Raw genomic sequence first — 13,517 nt, forward strand, 5'->3', positions numbered from 1 at the left:
AGCTCTGGTTGATATTTGTTTTCTTGGTAATATTTATACAGTCAAAACTTTTCCTATAATAATATTAATTTTTTTAAGCAAAAAAGGTGTGAAATTTGATGCTTTTCATCAAAGGACATTGTACTTTTCCTGAATTAGGATATTTTTATTTACAGGGTTTCAGGTTTTTTCTACAGGAGTCAATGTTCTAAAGACTAACAACCATAACAATAATGACAATGATGAATTTCTAGGTGACCTTGACCCATTGATATAGGTTCCATTGCCTAACTTAATGTAATTTCAGAACTTTGAGGGGACATTTCCTGAGTGACTTATATGTAATTCAGCACATCATATTACCCAATTTAGCCTCTCCCCTTCAACTTTCAAAATTCATTATCATTATACATTGCCTGTGAATCCCCCAGGACAATTCAGCTACATCACATGATGATTCAAACACCACTGTTTATCTCTAAACTATTTGACATAATATTGTTGATGTGACATAGGGCCTACTAGACCCAGACCTTTTCAAATGCAAACAGCTGATCATTAAACCCTTTACCACATTTAATTCCAAATAACATGTATCTTTAAAGATTGATATCAGATGAATCTTACATTGCAGAACAAACTCAACAAACTAATATATAGAGACACACATAATTTACTTACCCAAATATTGGACATCCATTGTTGTAACTAACCTATTTGGCAATCACTCAACAATCCAATTTTTTACATCATGTTTCAACATATTACATCATCCACTTCTGACAAGAGTTTAACAGGCCAAAGTTAATTGGTACACACCACTATGTTTACCATCCAATAACATTCAATATTGCTGAAATTGCAAAGTGGCTGCAGAACAGTTGATTAGAGCATTGGATTGTGATGTCATCTGCTAAGTCAGATCGAACAAATGGTGATCACGGGTTCTTATCCTGATCTGCGTCTGAAAGTCTACTAACTTTGAATAAGTCATCTTTCCGCATTATTACAGTCTATCAAGTTGATCATTGATATAGGTTCCATTGCCTAACTTAATGTAATTTCAGAACTTTGAGGGGACATTTCCTGAGTGACTTATATGTAATTCAGCACATCATATTACCCAATTTAGCCTCTCCCCTTCAACTTTCAAAATGGTGATCATGGGTTCTTATCCTGATCTGCGTCTGAAAGTCTACTAACTTTGAATAAGTCATCTTTCCGCATTATTACAGTCTATCAAGTCGTTATTGGTTGTGAATATTGTGTAATGGTTATGAACTGTATTTATATTCTGACCAGTGCCGGCAGTGGTTATTTAATATTTTCAGTTTTCCCAGTGATTATTAAATTAATCTCAAATCGCCACTGGTTATTTAAAATTGTAAATTTCCTAGTGGTTATCAAATATTTTCTGATTGTCCACTAGTTAATGGTTATTTATCAAGCCCAGCAGTTGTTAGCTAGTCCATATTTTCTACTGGTTATTAACTTTGCCAAACAGTTATTTATTTTATTTGGGTCTTGAATATTATGTAAATAGTTTCCAGAAGTACCGGTACTAGAAATGTACGAAAATCGCATGACTCCTTCAAAATACCTCAAACTAGCAATTTCCCTTTGACTTTCTATATTTATGTGAGTTTTCTTTTTTATATTGTCTCAAGAAAAGACATTTTAACTTTCAAACGCAAATAATTCTGACCGGTACTGGAAACACATGGATTTGAAGGCTCAAATTTGTTCTGTGCACTGCGAGCAGAGCTAAAAAAAAATCTGTTTCTAAGACCAAGGTACAAACGGATGGCGAACTTGTCCTTTTAACTATGTAAATATTGTAATTAAGTATGCTGTTATTACCCAGCAGTTATTTATTATGAACTACATACCGGGCTGAACTTAGAGTACACATTCAACTAGCATACAGATTCGGGTCGAATCGTCTCAGCATACACATTCGCGGCAAATCGACCCGATATGAAATCTGAATTATTTTTAACTTAAATATTGTTAAAATAACTTAAAAATTTTTTATGACGAATACACATAGGAATTATTTCAATTTCGCAAACACCTATATGTCTAACTCTCTTACTCTTTGTACTGTGGCCCATATTTTTTTTATGGAAGCTGAAAATTACCAATGTTAAACAGCAAATTAAAAGGTTTAGCCGTCATAGGAACTTTTTGAAATTCATACCATGCTATCTCACACTTGTCATTATTCGAAATATCAAATCACCAAATTGCTGTCTCCCTTAGTTTTTGTACGGAGACCCATTATAGACATAAACTAATCGAAATATATAGCCTATATAAGTATATTAGGCCTACTCAGAGTTTACGGGCAATTTGCGAGGAGTACAAAAAGTAAGGGAGACAGCAACTTGGTGATTTGATATTTCGAATGAGGACTAGTGTGAGATAGTATGATATGAATTTCAAAATGTTCCTATGACGACTAAGCCTTTTACTTTGCTGTTAAACTTTAATTTTCAGCTTCCACAAGACTAATGAAAACTGCATGCATTAAATTCCCACTTGGCGCAATTAGATCATCTAATTTTGCTTATTTCCATCTAAGCAAACTAACTATCATGGTATGCGCACATGGCAGTAATTTCACGCTCCCTGGAACCACCTCCCACCAATCAATTTTTGCCTTTTACCAAACAGACATATTATCTATATATGGCGATAGTCCACCTGGACCGATTAAATCGGTAATCAGAGTCGCTTATAGCAATGACAATAAACTAAAATCGGTGTAGGCTACTGCCACTGATCTATATTATAGTGTTTTCATTTAGATTTTATCAATTTACAACTTCACAATAGCAACAACTCCCCACCTCTAAACACTCGAAATTTGTGAATGATACTGCTAAATAGATGAATATTTCAATCCTGTTGCCAAAAAAACTTATTACCACTGCTCTCTGTCTATAGCTTTTGAATAACTAGTAGAAATAATAGAGTAACCACTTTGACTAAATTGGGCATAAGATTATTACAAAAATATACCACAAAACAGTCAAATTGGTCGTGAATGTATCCAACCTGCATAGGATAGGACTCTGCTTGCAATCTAAAAGCTTTTAACCAGTTGGACCATGCCTTTTGAAATGAATGCAGCTTATAAGAACTGGTGAAGGTCATCCAAAAACATAAACCATAATATTGAAAAAGGATAATCAGAACCTTCCCAAAACACAATTTATATTCATTAACTGCTGACAACGATGTAAAAAAAGCATAAACCACAATGACGAAATTGGGCATGAAGTATAACTAACCTGCCACAAAATAGTCAAAGCGGTCTTTGCTCCACCATTTCTCATCCATTGCATCAACATACTGGTAGTCTGGTACCCGTAGAAACTGCACAAAGACCATATTGGGATTAACATTTGTATCAAATTGTGGCCAATCAAAAAAGATCTTTTGAAAAATACCTAGTAGGCTACTTGAAATAGCAAAAAGCTAAGTAGACCATCAATTTCAGATACAAATGTCATCACAATATTATTGCTGAAAGAAAATGAAACTGATAAAATTAGTTAAAAGAATATTAGAGATTAGTGGCCTGATAAACACAGATGAAATAAACTTACAACAATACACACAACCTAATTTTCTTTACTTTGTTTACAATTTACAAAAAGGCATTACTTTGTTTCTCCTATAAAGTAAAAAAAAAAGTGATTATAATGAGTCATTTCTAAAGATTTGGTACACAAATGGTACTCCATAAAATGCCAATCAGGCATGACTCTGTCCGAACAATGTGACATACTCCCAGAAAGAGTGGCGCTGTCCTTCTATTTCCACTCATGTCCAACAAACATGGTACCCAATGGAATGTAGCTGTGCGACAAATATGCTTATGATCAGCAAAATATGGCATTTCTACAGATGCAGAATATGGCATACAGATGTTATCCCGAATTCAGCAACCGTGTCATGTTTCCATCAAATTTGAACCCTCTCAAGGTAGCGACAAAATGAATAATGTAAAATTTTTACCATTTCTAATATTTGCCGTAGGACACATGACACCACCTTCGAGGATCATGCAGCAAAGTGGTCCCCTCACCTACTGCATGACCACTTCCAGAGTGTCACACTGATCGACTATCCAATTTATCCCTACTGTGATGGGAGATTTCCTAAAATTAACACTTATGTGAAAAATTAAACAACTGTGGTTTATGCACAACAAAAGTGACTATCCATCAAAAGTCAATCAGGCATGGTTGTGTCGAAAAATGTGTAATACTCTCAGAAAGAGTGGCCCTGTACGTCTATTTCCACTTGTGTACAACAAACATGGTACCTCATCAAATGTAACTGTGCAACAAATGTGTCTATGATTAGCAAAATATGGCATTTCTACAGATGCAGCATATGGCCTCCAGACGTTGTCCCGAATTCAGCAACCGTGTCATGTTTTCATCAAATTTGAACCCTTTCAAGGTAGCGACAAAATGAATAATGTCAGATTTATACCATTTCTAATATTTGCCGTAGGGCAAATGACACCACTTTCGAGGATCATGCAGCAAAGTGGTCCCCTCACCTACTGCATGACCACTTCCAGAGTGTCACACTGACCGACCATCCAATTTAGCAAATGGCAATACCCAATTTATCCCTACTGTGGAAGGGAGGTTTCCTAAAATTAACACTTATGTGAAAAATTCAACAACTGTGGTTTATGCACAACAAAAGTGACTATCCATCAAAAGCCAATCAGGCATGGCTGTTTCGAAAAATGTGTAATACTCCCAGAAAGAGTGGCCCTGTCCTTCTATTTCCACTTGTGTCCAACAAACATGGTACCCCATCGAATGTAGCTGTGCAACAAATGTGCCTATGATTAGCAAAATATGGCATTTCTACAAATGCAGCATATGGGGTGGCTTTCTGTGACAAATTTGGATATGATCTTTAAAAGTGGCATTCCTACAGATGTGTTTTATACCCAGCAAAAGGTTCAACATCCAACAGATGCAATTCAGTATGACAAATGTGGTAGACAGCAAGCCAGCAAACATTGCTTTTGACAACAACAATCTTGGCTTGTGTGTCAAAAAATGGATAATATTTCTAGCAAGATACGCCCAAATTTTCATATCAAGGGTGGTCGCTAAACTGTGTCAAATCCTTCCATAAATCTAACTTGTTACAGATATTGTTGATTTAAACCAACAGATAAAATTCTGACATAAACTGTTACCTCTATCTTGTTCACAAGCCAACAAATTTTGATGCATTTCTATTACGTCGACAGCAATAACTCAAGTTATGTTGATTGAAAAATCTGTTATAGATGATCACACCAAATTTCATTTAAATACGATGAAAACTGTAGTCTCTATTGTGTTCACAAACAAATTTTGATGCATTTGTCTTAAGTTAAGGGCAACAACTCAAACACTATTCGTCAGATTCCAACTTTTCCAAGACCTAATCAATGTAAATGATCCCAACAGGTAAAAACTGAAGTCTCTATTGTGTTTACGAACAAATTTTGATGCATTTTTCCTAAGTCAAGTTTAATAACTCAAAAACCAATCATCGAAATATCGTCAAATTCCAATTTGTCCAAGATCTCATCAAAATACATGATCACACTAAATTTCATTCAAATCAGATTAAAACCATAGTCTCTATTGTGTTCACAAACAAATTTTGACAACTTTTTCCTAGGTCAAAAACAGTTCATTGCGAAACCTCATCAATATAAATGATCACACCAAATTTCATTAAAATCAGTGGAAAGTACTCTAGTCTCTCTTATGTTCACAAACAAATTTCCACGCGTTTTGCCCAAGTCAATGGCAATAACATCGAAAAATTGTCAAATTGAAACCAGACCAAGATCTCATCAATATAAATGATCACACAAAATTTCATTGAAATCAGATAACAACCGTAGTCTCTATTATGTTCACAAACCAATTTCGACGTATTTTCCAAAGTCAAGGGCAATAACTCAAAATAGTCAATTTCAAACTTGAACAAAACCTCATTAATTTAAATCATACCAAATTTCATTAAGATCTGATCAAAACTGTAGTCTATATTATGTTTACAAACAAATTTCAACACGTTTTTTCGCAAGTCAAGCGCTGATTGAAAAAAAATCTTCAAATTCGAACTTGACCAAGATCTCATCAATATAAATGCTCACACCAAATTTAATTAAAATCAAATACTGTAGCCTCTATTGTGTTCACAAGCAAATTGTGGATGGACCATCCGTGGGGGGGTTACACGAGATGATGCACGAGAATAAAATCTAACTTACATACCTTTTATAGCTCCGCCTGTGTTTTCTGGTTGCTCTAACTAGGCCATAAATTGATCTACCTACAATAATAAGTGAAAATAAGTGATCTTGAGGCAATATCATACATACAAATGACTCTTGAGACTCAAGAAGAGTCAGACAATAGTAGCGAAATGTTAAATATTTTAAAAAGATCAAGTTGTCTAAATATTTGTTAAACCAGCTGATAGAGATCAATGTCAACTATTCCTATCACTATTCAGAATAAAGAGCTCAGCTCTACAAAATTAGTGTTTGCAAGTAAAAATATTGGTGTTACTGTCAACGAGTCTGTTCCAAATGGAATATTTTACAAAAATATCAACTTAATTAAGAGAAACTCACCAATTATCAAGATGTTGAAACACGTGTTGTATTTCAATAATTAAACTGACAACATTCAATATCTGAAATAGAAAATGAATGTAAAATTTACTAAATTAATAAAAAATAAAGGGATATTTCGCTACCAAACAAGTATAGAACTGCATCCCTTTCAGTATGTATATAGATATAATATCAAATGGGGCTTTAAGTCGTACTTTTCTGTACCTGATTGGGTTAACAAAGACAGTATGCAGTGTACAATGTGGGCAATTTTCGACGATTGAGGCATTAGCTTCCTCATAGTTAATTTCCTCAATAAGCAAGCACAACCAGTGGCACAACGGACATCCCTTAAGGTGGCACAAATAAAGAAAGGGTCACTTATTAATCTTGGAGGGCAAGGTAGTTTGTTGACTGATAAAGAAGACTCACCATTTAACAGCTCGCTGGAACATAATTTGATATCTAAAGACCAACAAGTTTCTAACTGATGAGAAGATTTCATACCTGTAATAAATCATTTATTCAAATTAAATAGCAAAAACAGGGATGTTTCCTATTATTTTATGCAAGTGACTCCACTAAGCATACATGATCTGACAAAATTTGTTATTCATGCTCGGTTCTGGGACATTTAGTATTCAACACACTAATACACAGTAAGTAATGTATGTATCAAATATTGTGTACCGGTACCATATAAGATTTCCTTGCTGTATGTCAGGAATTGCAGGGTATCTATTGTTTTAAATAAACTTTTAAATGTAGTGACTTACCATTTTTAAAAGTACTTGGTTTGTTGGATTGGTTAGCATAAATTATGACAACTCTGGATGGTCATTCATTCAAATCACAATCACCAAATATAGATGAAGTTTGTTAAATCAGGGTTAGTGGATTCACCTGCAAAAAAAAAGAAACTTAACATTATAATCTGCATTTGATTCATGTCAAAAGTTTTCTTTCACTTGCACCAGACTCTTAATTAAGGGACTACATCCCTTCAGTAACAGAAAGTCCCCTTACAAAAATTCACAAGATTCCCCCTTGCTTAAACCTAGGCCAGTTCGAATACCTGAGCAATAATTCAAGTAGTTTTCAGAAAACCAGAAAGTTAATTATGAAAAAACTCACCATATATAAAAAAAGATCTATTTGTCAAAGGGCTGTCATACTTTTCTCATAAATCACAAGACAAAAATCTGAATTCTCACAATAGGAAGCTTGCATAGATATGACCTAATAACCATCCCCACCGCCTAATTCGAAACCTGTCTACCCTCACCTCACCTTAATATCTATAGGACATCATCCCTTTAATACCCCCCACTCCCTAATTCTAAACCTGTTTACCCTCATCTCTACCTTAATGTCACTAAACTAACAATTATAGGACACCACCCCTTTAACTCCCCCACCCCCTAATTCTAAACCTTTCTACCCTCATCTCTACCTTTATTTCTTATTATAAACTAACAATTATAGGACACCATCCCTTAATACCCCCACCCCCTAATTGTAAACCTGTCTATCCTCATCCCTACCTTAATACCATATTCCAAAACAACAAATATAGGCCATCCTCTCTTTATTACCCCCACCCCCTAATCCTAAACCAGACTGCCCTCATCTCTGAAGGGTACAAATTACTTTGTTTCTTTTGCTCTATGGGCCTAAATTGCACAGCAGTTTAAAATTTTGTATAGCACTTTTTAACGTATGAAGTACGGTATGTAAAGGTTCTGAAGAGTATCATTAAACTAAATGATTCTTGAATTGTAATTTAAATACCAGTGCAAAATATAAAAACAAACAATTTGGCCATAATGATACTCCTGATATCTTCCATGTTATTCTTTTTAAGTCATGAAACAACTTATATTTGTCATATTTAATCTCGTGACATTGAGTCTAAATTTTCAAGGTCACGCGCGTAAGAATCTAGATTGAGAAAAGTCCAAAATAACCGATAATATTTAAACCTCGAGTATTATAAAATATATACATGTATATAACTGTGCACTTGATAACGTCAATTTCAAAGAGACTAGATATTGTTAGATTTGGCAAAAGTCTAGTTTTAGTGGAATCCGAAATAATAAAACAGAGGTCTGACTGAAAATTGGAATGGTACAAATCGATGCTATCGGTGTCCCTATTTCTAGAAAACCAGTTCATATTCCTTACAAGTTTCCAATCAAAATCTGAATGAAGAAAATGGCTAACCTACTTGTGAATAAGTGTCCAATATTTGTCACTCCTTCCAAAAGTGTCATCGTTGAATCCATTATTTTATAGAAAAATCACAAAATAATGTTAAACCATCAACAATAATACAGATTGTATCAAATAAATCCCAATCCACAGATATTAGTCAAAGATTTATCGAAATAATTCAAAACCATCCAGAATCCAATACAGAATATATCATAAGTCATAAGTCACGACTGATAATACCGAAATTCCGCTCAGAAATGTGCACCCTTGGATATGAAAACGATGATTTTAGGTTAAAATCCTCCCACTTTTTGACTGACAATTGGAATTTCAGCCAATCAGCAGCCAAAATTCTGCATCCACGTGCTCTACGTGTCAACTCTTCCCGCCAAAAAATTGTTTTGAGTTTCTGATGGTTTTAAACTGTCACCTTCTCGTCAATTTGGTGAAAGTTGAAAAATTATTAAAAGAAAAAATCCACCAATATTTCAGAGTGGCTGGTTGAAAGAATTTTGAATAGCGGTACAGGACTTAAAAATCCTTTGTAAAGTCTAAAACATGTTCAAAAATCTTATGATCAACGAATAAAGTATATTTCGTTAAGTTACCGAGGGAAAAAATTGGCAAAATCACATGTTTGTGAAGTAAATTACATGGAAGGGGACCTTTAATTTAATTCTTGACAGAACAAAAAACATGATTGCTAGGTTCGCGCCTACGCGTGTTTTGCTACGTTCGAGACGAGTGGTACAAATAAGGGACAGAATGACTCAAATATTTTAGAACACATTTATAATTTTTAGGTTTATTAGTGTAAACTTATGTTAGTGAACTAAATGTTGGATAATGGTACATCGAGAAAAGGGTGACGTCAAATTTTAAGTTATAATAACACTGCAAAATCAATTGATGTGATTTAATTATTAGTGGTCACTGACAAATAACCCATCATGCCCATGGAATTGAGAACAATATGTTCCAGGAGGTTCTATCAGTTCCCATTATTAGGATTCCTTCCCCAAGAGGCTTCTTACTACAGGCTCAGTGTTAGGCCGTTAGATTTTCATACAGTCGTAGTCAGTTGGCTTAACTAAATGCCAAGGGAAGTCTCTGTGGTAGTTTAGACACTGGTTGCAACGTTAGCGAAATTGGAACAATGTGGAAAATAATGATTTGAGTATTACTGTATTATCTTTTCAAAGCAAAAGACCGACATTCTAGGCCCAGAATTCAATTGAAGGCTCTATGCCCCTTTTCCAAATTCTGGGTTACCCCCGTTTTCAGAATTTATAGATTTCCCCCTGTCAATCAATTTCCCCCTGTTGATGGTGATAATAAACTACTTAATAATTAAATATCATTTGATTAGTAAAATGACCCTACACGAAACAAAATTGTTTCGAATTATTCATTCGTCGTCATTCCCAAATTTGTGCACGGCCTTTGACAGAATTGAGTCTCGTTTTATGTCTTTCTGACCCAATTCGGACAGTTCGGAATTTTACACCCACCAGATCTTGATGAGATGTTATTCATTATTGCCTGTCGAGCCAACTAAGGCGTCTATCTAGTCCATGTAGCACCACAATGGTTTACAAATTAATACAATGACAAAGGTTGTCTTGATCTCTCTCCCTTCTTAGATTAATTGAATACCCTTATTTTCCGATGTACAAAACATTAAATTTGGCAAAACAAGACACATTTGAAAGCGTCATAGGAAGAATGTGGGGAATGCTCAAGAGCTTGGTGAAGGGGTTGTATTAGGTGATACACTTTTTCCAAACATTATCCTCAAACGACACTTTAGGGTAGGGTCACATTAAATAACTGAACACAATCTTATGGTATATTACTTGGCGATTATTACTATAGAACTTGGCGATTGTCTACCATAACTACATCTTTATGAATTTTATATATTATAGGAATGTAAGAACACAGTTAAATAAAACACCTATATTATATTTATGTAAGTAAGACTACAGTTATATAAAACACCTGTAGTATATGTCTGTCAACACACAACCATATTAAACACCTATATTATATGTCTGTCAAAACACAGTTATATTAAACACCTATATTATAGGAATGTAAGAACACAGTTATATTAAACACCTATATTATATGTATGTAAAATTACAGTTATGCCTATATAAAACACCTATATTATATGTATGTAAAATTACAGTTATGCCTATATAAAACACCTATATTATATGTATGTAAAATTACAGTTATGCCTATATAAAACACCTATATTATATGTATGTAAAATTACAGTTATGCCTATATAAAACACCTATATTATATGTATGTAAAATTACAGTTATGCCTATATAAAACACCTATATTATATGTATGTAAGATTACAGTTAGGCCTATATAAAACACCTATATTATATGTATGTTAAAACAAAATCACATTAAACACCTTTACTGAACAGATAAAGAAATGTCGCATTTTTAGATTATTTGGACAATGTCGTGCTGCATCACAATTGTTATTTTCCTTTATAAATATGATTTTAAATAGGCCAGTTTATGACATTCAACTGATAATATCGGTTGCGTTCGATTTATGAGTTGTGAACCTTGGTAACTGTCCGTGGAAGCAAGATGCGGAGGAAAATCGAAATGCACGTGCAATACGTACCAGTGTTCTGTATAAAAAAAACTGACACCGACTGAGAATTCAATTGCTGCGAAGACAGCAAGTTCATGGCACGTCTAACCTCCCAACAACGTGAACACACCATCGGAAGATTAAATTCTGGACAACGTTCTCAAGTCATTGCCAATGCATTTAATTGGAGTCTACGAACCATTGAGAGATTTCGGATTCATTACAACACCACCAACAGCACTGATGACCGTCCACGTAGTGATCGTCCCAGAGTCACAACACCAAGACAGGATAGCTTTATCCTGCGGCAACATCTGCATGACAGATTCACCACAGCGGTGAAACCATTGGCCACCATCAGTGCTGATACCGTTCGAAATCGGCTCGCCTCCATGAACCTGTCTTGTGGCCGTCCATACAGGGAATTAGAAATCTAAATAATCATGTATATAATATGGTGGTAGGTAATCTTTGACAACATCCAGGGTGTATTTCATCAATAATTCTTGTTTCTCTGTATTCCTGGAAAATATTTCAACCAATTAAAATCTTCAATGTTTTATCAGTGTCCGCTAAATGTGAGGTTTACTCCGACTTAACTCGATCATCCTCGGGTGGAATGGAAAACAGTTAAACAGAATAATACATTGATACGATACTGGTGGAAGTCGAAAATGAATAGACTAATCTGCGCACATGTTTATAAGATTCTTTCATGGGGCAGTGTAAGAGCTTCAGAATTAAATATTTCACCTACCTGGATAGACTTGATGGAGATTTAATTTTACATACATCAAGATAAATATCTGATCGACCTTGAAAATTTAGGTCTACTGCAGCTTTTATTGTTGTAGCACCACAATCAACAGCCTTTTTGGCAAAACCTGAATGCAAAAGTATCCTTTTATCAAAAATAACCAATTATGTAATGTAATGTACCGAATGAGCAATATTAGCTGTTTAGAATCAGGGATACCTGCACATGCAGGACGGTGTTCCAAAATAGTTAGCATGTCCCCATCATTGTTGAAGTATCCTTGATTATCATAGCCGAATTGTTTTTCATAATTCTTGGAAAATATACGAAATACTTAATATATTTACTCTGCCAGGTCATTTGAGTATCAACAAAACCTGGATGTAAACTTATTATAGACACTGATTTATCTTTTAAATGTCTGCTTAACCAAATCATTGACATAACCTTAAGAAAAGAAACAAAAATCAATGCCTTCTTTTTCTTCAAAGGAGGTTTGTTTGAAGGATAGCCTGGTAGACTATGAGAACAAATGCTTTTTATGGACTGAAAACAACTGGCGATTCGAGGAGAATCTGGTCAATTCCACATGAAGTCAAACCAAGCGCACCAACAGCTTTTGCCGCCAGATGCAATAGTTGTCCATGTTACACTTTTTAACAGAATTTGGATCTAGTTTATACCAAAGCGGTTGGAGTTTGGGACCATTCGGTTGATCGTAAGTAATTGATCTGATGAAATGCTGTCAATCGTTAGTCGACTTGAGTTCCTGTTTAAGTTTGATCTACACCTACACATTGATGTGAATAAAATGATTACCTGATAAAGTTTAGAATTGCAATAGAAGGACAATTGACCAAAGCTCTTTTCTCCATCCATGTTTTCTATATCCAGTTTCTCATTCGTATGCCCAATAGACTACACATTAACCGCCCTACTGTCTTCACCAGATTTCAGTGGGTAATAATTGTACAGTTATAAAGAAATGAGATAAAAAAAAATTGGCTTGAAACATCAACTGGTGGTTATCTTCTGTAATTTCTACAAAAGAAAATAACAAAGATGTTATTGGTTGGCACAAAATAAATAAAAAAGTCGTTTTGTAAAGTTCAGAAAGTTGTGCTACAATATTACACAAGTTATTGCCTTGCAAGATACGCCCACTTCTTTGATAAATTTTCAGTATATCAAGGGCGGACGTCAATCTGTGTCAAATCGTACCAAAATCTTGTCCAAGATACTGTTGATTTAAACACAAAATTTCATTCTGATTC

General features: G+C 34.5%; 1 protein-coding gene across 1 annotated transcript; it reads right to left on the reverse strand.

The window, feature by feature from the left end:
• Positions 1 to 11,911: 11,911 nt before the first annotated feature.
• On the reverse strand, positions 11,912 to 13,122 carry LOTGIDRAFT_172697 (hypothetical protein; the record flags this gene model as incomplete). Its single annotated transcript, XM_009049869.1, has 4 exons — positions 11,912 to 12,008; positions 12,244 to 12,370; positions 12,463 to 12,556; positions 13,063 to 13,122. The coding sequence occupies 4 exons, from the start codon at positions 13,120 to 13,122 to the stop codon at positions 11,912 to 11,914; spliced, it is 378 nt and encodes a 125-aa protein (XP_009048117.1).
• Positions 13,123 to 13,517: the final 395 nt, after the last annotated feature.

This window comes from Lottia gigantea (assembly GCF_000327385.1).
Source record: "Lottia gigantea unplaced genomic scaffold LOTGIsca_140, whole genome shotgun sequence".
Classification (NCBI taxonomy): domain Eukaryota; kingdom Metazoa; phylum Mollusca; class Gastropoda; family Lottiidae; genus Lottia; species Lottia gigantea.